General features: G+C 33.5%; 1 protein-coding gene across 1 annotated transcript; it reads right to left on the reverse strand.

The window, feature by feature from the left end:
* Positions 1–3,851: 3,851 nt before the first annotated feature.
* Positions 3,852–13,468, reverse strand: LOC138330003 (nuclear ubiquitous casein and cyclin-dependent kinase substrate 1-like). The gene is made up of 8 exons (XM_069277335.1): positions 13,325–13,468; positions 12,491–12,549; positions 12,002–12,113; positions 11,145–11,356; positions 10,658–10,765; positions 9,562–9,744; positions 6,151–6,253; positions 3,852–5,565 (listed from the first exon to the last, which is right to left on the reverse strand). The coding sequence occupies exons 1-8, from the start codon at positions 13,345–13,347 to the stop codon at positions 5,232–5,234; spliced, it is 1,134 nt and encodes a 377-aa protein (XP_069133436.1). The 5' UTR covers positions 13,348–13,468; the 3' UTR covers positions 3,852–5,231.
* Between the last annotated feature and the right edge of the window lie 3 nt (positions 13,469–13,471).

Below are 13,471 nucleotides of genomic sequence, written 5' to 3' on the forward strand. Positions count from 1 at the left end.
ACCAGACATCTATCTGTCATAATGTCTAAGTCTGGTGTCAGGACCAGGGTATCCCGGGCTACACCAGACATCTATCTGTCATAATGTCTAAGTCTGGTGTCAGGGCCAGAGTATCTCGGGCTACACCAGACATCTATCTGTCATAATGTCTAAGTCTGGTGTCAGGGCCAGAGTATCTCGGGCTACACCAGACATCTATCTGTCATAATGTCTAAGTCTGGTGTCAGGGCCAGAGTATCTCGGGCTATACCACACATCTATCTGTCATAATGTCTAAGTCTGGTGTCAGGGCCAGAGTATCCCGGGCTACACCAGACATCTATCTGTCATAATGTCTAAGTCTGGTGTCAGGGCCAGAGTATCTCGGGCTACACCAGACATCTATCTGTCATAATGTCTAAGTCTGGTGTCAGGGCCAGAGTATCTCGGGCTACACCAGACATCTATCTGTCATAATGTCTAAGTCTGGTGTCAGGGCCAGAGTATCTCGGGCTACACCAGACATCTATCTGTCATAATGTCTAAGTCTGGTGTCAGGGCCAGAGTATCTCGGGCTACACCAGACATCTCTCTGTCATAATGTCTAAGTCTGGTGTCAGGGCCAGAGTATCTCGGGCTACACCAGACATCTATCTGTCATAATGTCTAAGTCTGGTGTCAGGGCCAGAGTATCTCGGGCTACACCAGACATCTATCTGTCATAATGTCTAAGTCTGGTGTCAGGGCTAGAGTATCTCGGGCTACACCAGACATCTATCTGTCATAATGTCTAAGTCTGGTGTCAGGGCTAGAGTATCTCGGGCTACACCAGACATCTATCTGTCATAATGTCTAAGTCTGGTGTCAGGGCCAGAGTATCTCGGGCTACACCAGACATCTATCTGTCATAATGTCTAAGTCTGGTGTCAGGGCCAGAGTATCTCGGGCTTCACCAGACATCTATCTGTCATAATGTCTAAGTCTGGTGTCAGGGCCAGAGTATCTCGGGCTACACCAGACATCTATCTGTCATAATGTCTAAGTCTGGTGTCAGGGCCAGAGTATCTCGGGCTACACCAGACATCTATCTGTCATAATGTCTAAGTCTGGTGTCAGGGCCAGAGTATCTCGGGCTACACCAGACATCTATCTGTCATAATGTCTAAGTCTGGTGTCAGGGCCAGAGTATCTCGGGCTACACCAGACATCTATCTGTCATAATGTCTAAGTCTGGTGTCAGGGCCAGAGTATCTCGGGCTACACCAGACATCTATCTGTCATAATGTCTAAGTCTGGTGTCAGGGCTAGAGTATCTCGGGCTATACCACACATCTATCTGTCATAATGTCTAAGTCTGGTGTCGGGGCCAGAGTATCTGGGGCTACACCAGACATCTATCTGTTAAAATGTCTAAGTCTGGTGTCATGACCAGAGAGTATCTTGGGCTAGTATGCAGTACAATATTCGATGTCTTTGATAAATGTGAGGCAGCGCTATGACAAGTTGACACGATAGAACATAAGACAGCTTCCCAAACCAGTAAGCACTACACGTATCACATTGCACTCAAGGGAGACTGTTCTATATGTTATAAAAGATATAAAAAATTAACCTCAGAGTCTAATACAAAAAGTATCAAGTTTTCTGACAGAAAAAAAAGTTCATGAGTGAGGTTATATAATTAATTATTAAGACAACTGAATCCAGAGTGATCTTGGCGCCCACAATTGGCGTCCACAATTGAATGGTCTATATCTATCAGTTGAAATATATTTTTCTCTTGCACCGAAACATTTGGAAACATGATGAAACTACTTACGACTACAAAAGAACTCTGGCAAAACTCCAGATGGCTGTGTGTTTTTACCATCAGTTCCAAAACGAAGTTTATCTAGTAAGAACCAGCAGAAGCAAAATATATTTTTGAGACCCCATCAGCATTTTGTGAATAATAGCTATATCAAACTAATATGCACTATGTATGCATAACAGGGAACCTACATTTGAAACTTGAAAAAGATTGATTCAAGGTTTTTTTTGAGAAATAGAGATAACAAGAATGGTTTACTAAAAAATTGTGGGGAACCTATGACATACCACAAACAATGGACAATTTAAAGATGCTCCACCGCGCCGACAGAGCATAAATGATATTCATCATTTGAATAAAAATTGGTGTTTAATCGTGTATATATATGTCTAATCAAAACAAAAATAATATAAAATAATTTATTTCGCCTTTGGTGCATGCGCAATCAGTACTTCATTCCATATAGGATGTAGTGACACGGAATTTTTTCGGGATGCAATTAATTACTTTTCATATTTTTAACTTGAAGTAAAATTAGAAGCTCAAACTTTTCAATGGTGGTAATGGTGTAAAGTTAGTTAGTAACTTTTGTAACTGAAGGAAAAGACTTATTTGTCTACTCCTGTTTTTGATAGTGAAAAAATACCATTTGCCGGCGGTGGAGCATCTTTAAAAAGTCTGTCATTAATTGATGGTTGGCAAAAACACAATGTTACAATATCATTATTTATTTCTATTTACAAAACTCTAATGGAGCATTTGGTAAAAGACGACAAATATAATTACAGCTTAAAGAAACATATACATATATACAGAAACAGTGATAGAACACTGTAGATATCTGATGTTGGTCACCATGACTGACCACAACGGATAGCGGTCACTATTATTAACTGAGCAATACATTTCACACAATTTATGTCCATTGCATTTTTAGCATGTGTAATACATTACTCTTTTTATATCTAATTCTATGTTCAATTTGAACAAATTATAATGTTATATTAGCATCATCTTCTATACTCCAGGGCTTACTATCATTGTGTATATATATATATATATATATATGTAATTAACAGTGATAGCAACCCCTGGAATATTGAGGATGTATTAACATATGAAAATCTACAACACTTGTATAATTGATGAATAACAAATTTCTGCATACCCTGTCGGTATATATAGAAATAATTTCATTGCCCATTTGAATGTTCATAGAAATTCAATACCTAACACTAAAAAAAATCTCAGGAGAGACAAAAACTTAATTTTCTTGGTATACACATAAAATGATATTGCCAACACCCCATCCGTTTCAAATTAATTTTGTGAAAATTAACTTACATGAATATTAATTTTAAAATACCTTTCAATATAGCTTAGATAGATACTAATTCCCAAACTTTTGCAAATTAACCTTGATTGCGTGAAGTTTATCTAGTAAGAACCAGCAGAAGCAAAATATATTTTTGAGACCCCATCAGCATTTTGTGAATAATAGCTATATCAAACTAATATGCACTATGTATGCATAACAGGGAACCTACATTTGAAACTTGAAAAAGATTGATTCAAGGTTTTTTTTGAGAAATAGAGATAACAAGAATGGTTTACTAAAAAATTGTGGGGAACCTATGACATACCACAAACAATGGACAATTTAAAGATGCTCCACCGCCGACAGAGCATAAATGATATTCATCATTTGAATAAAAATTGGTGTTTAATCGTGTATATATATGTCTAATCAAAACAAAAATAATATAAAATAATTTATTTCGCCTTTGGTGCATGCGCAATCAGTACTTCATTCCATATAGGATGTAGTGACACGGAATTTTTTCGGGATGCAATTAATTACTTTTCATATTTTTAACTTGAAGTAAAATTAGAAGCTCAAACTTTTCAATGGTGGTAATGGTGTAAAGTTAGTAACTTTTGTAACTGAAGGAAAAGACTTATTCGTCTACTCCTGTTTTTGATAGTGAAAAAATACCATTTGTCGGCGGTGGAGCATCTTTAAAAAGTCTGTCATTAATTGATGGTTGGCAAAAACACAATGTTACAATATCATTATTTATTTCTATTTACAAAACTCTAATGGAGCATTTGGTAAAAGACGACAAATATAATTACAGCTTAAAGAAACATATACATATATACAGAAACAGTGATAGAACACTGTAGATATCTGATGTTGGTCACCATGACTGACCACAACGGATAGCGGTCACTATTATTAACTGACCAATACATTTCACACAATTTATGTCCATTGCATTTTTAGCATGTGTAATACATTACTCTTTTTATATCTAATTCTATGTTCAATTTGAACAAATTATAATGTTATATTAGCATCATCTTCTATACTCCAGGGCTTACTATCATTGTGTATATATATATATATATATATATGTAATTAACAGTGATAGCAACCCCTGGAATATTGAGGATGTATTAACATATGAAAATCTACAACACTTGTATAATTGATGAATAACAAAATTCTGCATACCCTGTCGGTATATAGAAATAATTTCATTGCCCATTTGAATGTTCATAGAAATTCAATACCTAACACTAAAAAAAATCTCAGGAGAGACAAAAACTTAATTTTCTTGGTATACACATAAAATGATATTGCCAACACCCCATCCGTTTCAAATTAATTTTGTGAAAATTAACTTACATGAATATTAATTTTAAATACCTTTCAATATAGCTTAGATAGATACTAATTCCCAAACTTTTGCAAATTAACCTTGATTGCGAAATTTGCAAAAATAAGTCGTATAAGAAAGAAAGTTGATTAACAGTGTTTAAGAGATACAAACACTCCACCCTCAAAACCAATGTGGATATATCGATCAACTGCGACTTGAGTTATTACAAGAAAAAAACTTTCAATTTTTGAATGAAGTTTGTGATTAACTAGGTAAAGGTAAATCAAGTTACCACAAAGAGATACTTTTCCATGGACACCCCCCACCCACTCCTCCATCACTTTGAAGTATTGCTAATGCAAATTTATGATTAGAAGAAAATTGATAATATCCATGCACAAGAAAACATTAATAAAACAAGAGGCCTAGAGGGCCTGTACCGCTCAACTGATTCACTGGACGTCACGGTATCGCATAAGCTCATCTTGGTCCTTTGAACCAGCTTGGCTGCTATTCTGCATATGCATATTACATAGTTATCTGCCCTTGTGGGTAGGTTATGATTTTTACGTCATGTGTTTTTGAGCATAACATCATACTTTTTAGGGAAAACGACGTGAATTGTGCACACAAAATAATGACATCACAATCAATACCTACCCAAAAGGGAGGTTACTCTGTAATATACAAAGACAGAATATAACACGCTATAAAATCACATGATAACTTAAATATCATACCCACTCTTATATCGAGGAAATGAAGCACTGAGTTTGTCAATGTTGAACTTTCAACCCGGAATGGAGTGGTTTTACATTCTGATGTCGTGACAGTCCAAGACGAAGTCCTGATACAGGAGATTTGATACTAATGCCACCTAGTGATAAAACTGGAGATTTTATAACAGCGCCACTAATTGAGGCCGACGTCCTTTTAACACCTAATGAAACACCTGGAGACTTTGAAACAGCGCCACCTAGTGATGAACCCGGAGATTTTGAGACAGCGCCACCTAGTGTTGATCCTGGAGACTTTGTAACAGATCCACCTAGTGCTGGGCCTGGAGATCTAAAACTATTGCTTCCTATGGATGTTTTCTTGCTGCTTGCACTACCTGGAAAGATAGTTTATAATTTTGGATGTATTTCAGATTACTGTACACCAACTAATTTTCGTGACAATTAATTTCCATGGTTTAATCGCACACAAAAGTTGGTTGACAGAACACAAACATTTAAAGTTAAACAAGAACAAGATGACACTGATTCAATACTATACAAGGTCAAGGTGACAGAAATTTCATGTTCTACCAATTAATAAATCCAAGGATATTGAAGTTTATATATATATTTACGGGTATTTAAAAAAAAAAAATAAAAAATAAGTGAATAGTCGGGCAAAGAAAATCAGTCTAAAAGTGTTATAGGCCCTCCAAAAGTCCTTAAATATCATTAATCTAACTCTTTGAAAATGAGGCTGCATGAAAATGTGAACACAGACATAGCCAGCTGGGAGGACAGTTTAGGATTCCTATAATGTAAATTAATATCTTCTTATGTAGAGCCAATTTGATGAGAAATTTTATTTTTCTATTTTCTAAGAAATTATACTGGATATCTTAACACCATTTTTACTGGCTTTAGCCTTCCTTTGTGCGACTATTCACTTTAATAGTGTATACATTATGCCTATAACCTACCCGGTGGTGTATGCTGACCGACAGGGCTAGAAATTGTCTGACTAACACTCTTCCTTACAGCTGTCACTTTATTCCTGGGCACAGCAGGGGCAGTACCTCCTGAAATGATACATTTATCAGAAAAGCTAGAATGAAATTCCTAAAAAAAATCAAATTTACAGCCCCTTCAACTTATTTTACATGACCTGCATAGATACAAAGAATCCAGAACAAGAGATACCAGAGGAAATCCTGGAGTCCACCATTAGATAATCTGTAAGTCAATTTTTAACCACAGTGGACCAAAGAAACCCCAACAAAATATATTGATTTCACAGTATGACTGTAAAATGAAAAAAACAGCTTTATTTTTTTCTGTTCTTTCCCTTCGTTTCTAATTGTTGGTTTAAAAAGTTTATATGGCTTTCTAGATTAGTCAAAAGAATAAACAGTTTATAGGGGTCAAATATGCTGAAAATCTTACTATAACTTTACTATGATGCAAAGAGACTTGATATAAAGCCTAAAAGTAGCTTGGAAGAAGAAATGGTCAAATGATCCTTATTAAGCTGCATGTTTTACAAGACTTTGGCCAAGTTATTTCAATGCTCTTTTATTTTGCTGAAAATCCTCACAATTTGCTACTGTTTCGGTTTTTCCTGATACGAGGAAAATAGTATCTAACTTCTTCAGATAAAAATAGTATCTAACTTCTTCAGATGAAAATTCTTCTTTTGAAAACAAGGAATTTGTTAACATTTTTTAATTTATTTTTTATTCATTTTTTTCAAAAAATATACACATCACAACATATACAGAAGATACATGAAAGACGAGTACAATAAAAGTTACATTTGTAGAGTAATTTCAGATTGCATATTTTAACGTATGTACATACATATATTTACAAGTAACTTATTAACGTAACAAATACACACACACACACATTCACATAAAAGGTCTATCAAGAGTTATTTCCCTTCCTACAGATGTAATGAGAAATTGAACTAGGGGAGACAACTCTTGATAAAAAATTACACCAAAGACAGGACAGAAAAAGAAGAAAAAAGAAAAAAAAAAGATTAAAAAAAGGAGGGGGGGAGTAAACCTAGGTCACAGATCTTTCAAAAATTTTTAAAATATTACTGTTTATACATTTAACCAATTTTGTAATTCTGCAAGTGCTTGTGGTTTCCGCTTTAAATTACTGTTGGATATTATAATCCTGTGAGCTTTTAGTTCAAATTTAATATGATTTTTTAGACTGTTGAAATTGAGTTCTTTTTCTAGACATTTGCAGTTGTAAATGTATTGTTTTACTAGAAGCAGTATCAAATTTTCAATATGGAAATTAGTATTTGTACTATCTTGTTTGCCGAAGATAAAATCCTGTTTTTCGAATCTAAGACTTAAATTATTAGTAATTATAGAAATTCTTAATTGTTCAATCAAATTTGATACATTTTCACAGTCCCAAAATATATGAGTGATTGTTTCTGGATGTGTTTTACAAAATGTACATAGATTGTTGTTTGATTTACCAATTCTTAAAAGAAATGTTTTTGTAGTTAGTATTCTGTGATTTATTCGGAATTGTAACCATTGAAGCTTTGAGCTAGTAGTATCATTAAAAGGTTGTTTATAAATATTTCCCCATTCATCCCGATCAATTTCAAAATTTTGATTCCATTTATTTTGAGCAGTAGGTATAACTTCATTTTTAATTAAAACATTATATATATTTTGAACACCTTTTTTACAACTTAAAATCAATTTGAGGTTTATTGGTATGTTAGGAAGAGTTATATTTTTTTCAGAGTCAAAACTTTGTTGATTGTTTCTGATGACATGATTAATGGCATTTTTCATACCCTAATATTCTAGAAAATTGGTCTGAATGTTATACGTTTCACGAAATTCTTCTAGACTATATATGGATTTGTCTGTTTTCAAAATGTTATGGATAAATATAACACCCTTTTCATACCATAACTTCTTAAAAATAACTTTATGATTTATTCTGAATTCATTATTAAACCAAATAGGGTTTTCTAAAATATTTGTTTTGTAAATATTACTTGAACTTAAGGTCGTACACCAAGCCTCTAGAACATCTCTCCAAAATAAATTTTTAGAATTTTTAGATTGTTTTTTTTATGTGTTCAATTCCAGTATTCGCTAATTTTTGTTTGTCAAATAGAGATCTTAGAATAATATTCCAGTTTCCTTCTTTACAATAAATTCTTCTTATCCATGATACTTTTAGAGCAGTTATAAAGGATTTTAGATGAATCATTTTAAGCCCCCCTTCCTCATATTTTTTAATAATTACATCTCTTTTAATTTGATCCGGTTTACCATTCCATAAAAAGTCAAAGCACAGACAATTAATTTGTTTAATATACAAGTTATCAGGATTTGGAAGCGATATAAATAAGTGGTTGAACTGGGATATTAGTAAGGTTTTTATTACAGCTATTTTGCCAATTGGTGTAAGAATTCTTTTGTTCCAAATTGAAATTAGTGTGATTTTAGTTTTGCAAGTTTTTTGTCGAAATTCAGTTGGATTATTCTGCTTAGATCTACATCATATTCAATACCCAATAGATTAAAGCGTGTGGTTCCCCATTTTAAGTTAAGATTAGAATTAAATGTATTATTACTGTACTTCATACTGCCAATCCAAATTACCTGGGTCTTGGAGAAATTCATTTTTAAACCAGATATATTAGCATAGAAATTTAGTGATTTGAGAGTTTGATCTAAAGATTTTTTTGAGCCATCTAAAATAACAGATGTGTCATCAGCAAATTGAGATAATAGAATTTCATCTTCATGTAATAGTATACCTTTAATATTTTCATTATTTCTTAGTAGTATGGATAAAATTTCTGCACATAAAATAAAAATATATGAAGAGACGGGGTCACCTTGACGACAGCCTCGCTCTATATGGAAAAAGTTGGACAGATTTCCCCCAATATTTACTGCTGACTGTATATCATTTCTAAAGAGTTTTAAACAAGGAATTTGTTAACATCCCTTTTCCAAGAGAAAAAAAATTCTTAAAGATTTAATTTTCCTACTTGCATTATTTTCTTTCACCGTAAGAAGAAATAAAACTTCTCATTTCAAACTTCATGAGTGACACTTTTACTTTTTTCTATGACATCCTTCAGGTGTTGCCCCACTTGTACCTATTTACACATTACCAAACTTTATACATTATTTGACAATGATATTGAGTATTTCTTTAGGTGTCACCCCAATGATATGAATCTATGCATTATTGGAATCTTACATTAAGTACTTGTATATCTTCCACTATCTATAATTTCACATTCTTCCACTATCTATAATTTCACATTACAGAGCTGTGATAATTAGATAGATATTGTCTTCCTATCATTTTACTCTGTATTTGTTACCTTTACTTTTGGGTTTTGCTGTAGATTTAGATTTTGGAGTTGCTTGTTTTTTTGTTTTCCCCGGACTCTTTCCATTTGTCTTATTTGTCTTTTTCTTTTTCATGAATCCTTCAAAATCACTGTCATTGTCATCATAATCTTCATCACTTTCATCCTCAGATTCATTTAGGTCAAATGAATCCTCTGAAACAAGAAAGGAACAACATCACTGGACAGGATGGGATGCTGAACTAAATGTCAATGTGCAACCTTTCAAAGCAGAACAGTAAAACCAACATATTGAAAGACATAAAATGTTGTAAAGCAGCTTTCTTTTTGTTTTACTAAAAAATGTAGCATCAGCAGTTTAACCAAAAACTTCTCTATAAATTATACGATAGTTTCCTGTGTATTTCAAGCGGCTTTACATTTCATTTTTACCAACTTTGAAAAATAAGTGGACTAATTACATGGTATCACAGAAAACAACAGTTGAGTAATTTGAGGTATCCTCTTTCCTTACCATTAGTATTTAGTATATTGTTTTTTTTAAATGAGCATTTGATGCCTATTTTTATTTTTTTTTTTATTTCTTGTTAACTTTTTAGGCTTTGAATAAACCTGTATCCTTCCACTTTTTTCAAAAAATCAGAATAAATAAACTTGATGTATATAATAATAGATTCAAAGTGCCCTTATTGCACACCACATTTACATTTCCAAAGTTTATATTGACGGATAACCAGTGAGCAATCTGCCAAAGTGTGTTATCTGGAATTTATTTGAGAAAATCATAGAAAATGCTGGTTTCGCTTCCTGGTGGCTAGGTATACCCCATTTTGGTTAATATGTAGGAAATTTCAGTACTTATTATGTATGACACATTGAAGTGAACCTTACATTACTATTTTCTCTGTATATTACCTCTCCCAACTCCTCCCAAATATGACATACAACTATTTCAGATCGCCACCTGTCAATCAAACTACACATGACTTTGTATTTTGTATTGTGTATGCTACAATGTTTGCTCAGACATTGAATAGGTAGACGTGCGTTTGCGAGCAGGTGTGGCTATATCACACCTGGCGATTGGTCAATAGTCAAATCCACATACCACTATCACTCTCCACAATCGCTTTCTTGTTGGTTGTCTTACACCTTTTCTTTGATTCATCATCAGAAATGCAGCTTATCACTTCAATGTTGTCATCCAAGTCTTGACCTAAAGCAAGAAATAATCAGATAATGTGAAACAGTTTTAAACATTTAATTTAATTCGATTGCAAAATGTGTTTTGCTATTTATACGATCCAAAAGAAAACCCCATACAGTAAACCAGTTTGTTTTTACATATATATAATTTGTGTCTTCATATTTTCAATATATTTGTAATTATAATAATTTCATGATCATACGCTCTTACTGACAATCATCATGATCTTTTTACATACATATGTTTTAAACAATAATTTTCATAACATTCAAATTAGCGTTTGAGCTTTTTGGTGAAAAATCGCTAAAATCTGTGTTTGTATATATCATTCTGTAGGTCTTAGAATTTCTCTTTAATTTTGTATGAACTGTATGACATTAAATTGAACCTGTTTTGGAAGGCTGTAGTACAGTGGGTATGGCTTTGTTCTGTCCCTCCAATGCCTCTACACTAGCTGTGATGCTGAAAGATTCTTTATTGGATGTGGTATCCTTCTCTTCTAATGATTCACAAGACTCCTGGGAGCCCTGAGACTCGTGCATGGAGATCTCCAGGGCCAACTGAAGCTCTCTATCAAAGTTTCTATCCGTAGGAACTTTTCTGTTGTATAAAATATAACTAGACAATTAATGTAAAGAGCAATAACTCTGTAGAGTGTAGCTTTCCTGTTTTATATTATATAGTAGGGCCGTTTTCGATTATACAGTTTGACTGGTTGGATCTAGTTGTTCAATTATTAATTAAAGACGGACCTGGTGATTTTTTATTGTTTTCAGACGACCCTTGACAAAGTCATCACAGGCCTATATCAAAAACAGCAGGTCCGTCTGGACTTATACTGGAAATAATGACTTAACCAATGGTCGAACCAGTTGTTTCGAATAAAAGAAAACGGCCCAGGTAAGTCTAAACTGACTGTACTGCAATATAAAAAAAGCAGAATTTTAATTTTATGTTATATGATCTATAACTAATCAAATTAAATCTGATTTACCTGGATTATAATTACAGTATCTCGAATCAGATGTGGCTTAAGTTGCCATAGATTGGGGAGATAACTACAATATAAAGTTGTATGTACCATCAACTCTTAATTGTTACTCATTTATAATTTCTCTTTCAGTATACCACTTCTTTTGACTAATTGGCTACTTCATCATTAACCTTCATCTCTTAGACATATGGTTCATCAACTTTTATCACTTCATTATTTCTCTACTGGTTCATCATGATGCATAAACATACCTTTTCTTTTTGTCCGTTTCATTATTTTTCACAGCCTGCTTTATCAATACATTTTCTTTGCTGGATGTTTTGGATTTCTTTGTTGGTGGTGGTGTGATGTCTTTGAAGTCTTCTGATAATACAAATACATTGCATTTTGTATTAAAATCAGTTAAGATTTGGTTTGAAGAAAGTACAGCAATGAAAAAAAAATGTGTTTTTGAATAATCAAGGGGGAATAACTCCAACAAATGACATGGCCCAAAGTGGTTATTATAAAACATAGTCCATTCTTGGTAAATTTTAAATCTAGTCCTGATAAACAAATTAAATATAATATTACTTGATTTATTTTAATTTCTTGTAGCTATTGCATGGAAAGTAAGTACCTCATGGTAACATGGGAAAGAAAATCCTTTTAGACATCCAACATTCAAAAATTGGTCTTGATGAGAATTTCTCAGAAATTTTCTATACTTGCATTGGCCCTGTCACTTTGCTAATCCTTACCATCAAAATCATCGTCTTCTGCAGTATTAAATGCAGCATAGTTGACTTTCTTAGAAGACCTAAATAAATATAGGCAAAGTATATATAAATGTGAACTAAAGAGCTGACTTGCAACACAAGTCACTTGCAAATTGACCGACATGTTTATTTGAACTGAAGAAATTGACTAGGACGCTTAATTACAACTAGATTTGTTTATCCATGACAATATATAAGAGACATAAGGGCCTTATCCACATCTGGTAACTTGACATCAGTTAAATAGGAAAAGAATTCAACAGTTTTTCAAGGTGATGATTTTGATTTTTGGCCCCCAACTTGAAATAAAAATTCTAAAATGTGTTTTCAGAACAACACATAAAAACACACATCACATAGATGACTTGCTCCTATACAAAACGGCGTCAACGAATTCCACGTTTTGATATAACAGTGCATTCTGGCCCTATACCAAAAATCTATCTGTCATTATATCTATTGTCAGGGTTTCTGTATCTACTGTAAAGTTATTATAGCGGAAAAGAAACATAATATGATATCAACTTCTGACAGGGTTTTCAGTCTGTCAGACAGTCAGAAGGTGATGTCTTTCCCGCTAAAATAGTAGATATACTAGACATAGCTTGAAGGACACAATATAATAGCTGAACCCTACTATTTACGTAACCCCCTATTTACTATCAGCGGACTATCAGCTAACTAGGTGCCTACAGTAGTAGGGGGGGTAGGGCTATTTTTTTAATAGTGATTTGAAGTTGAGTAGACGCCTTATAGTTCTACGTAATTTGTATGCATGATTCAAATTAAAAATATGTTTAAACTAAGAATCAAAACCTTCCAGATCGCCTTTCTGACATCTTTCAAGCGGTTCCCATGGATGCTTTGATCGGTAATCTAAGGCAAAACACGTCAAACATCCCTTAAATTTCCCTCCTCAACACGCCGGAAGTGCATAACCGGAAGTAAACAAGGGCGTCAGAT

Source organism: Argopecten irradians, chromosome 8, assembly GCF_041381155.1.
Source record: "Argopecten irradians isolate NY chromosome 8, Ai_NY, whole genome shotgun sequence".
Taxonomy (NCBI): Eukaryota; Metazoa; Mollusca; class Bivalvia; order Pectinida; family Pectinidae; genus Argopecten; species Argopecten irradians.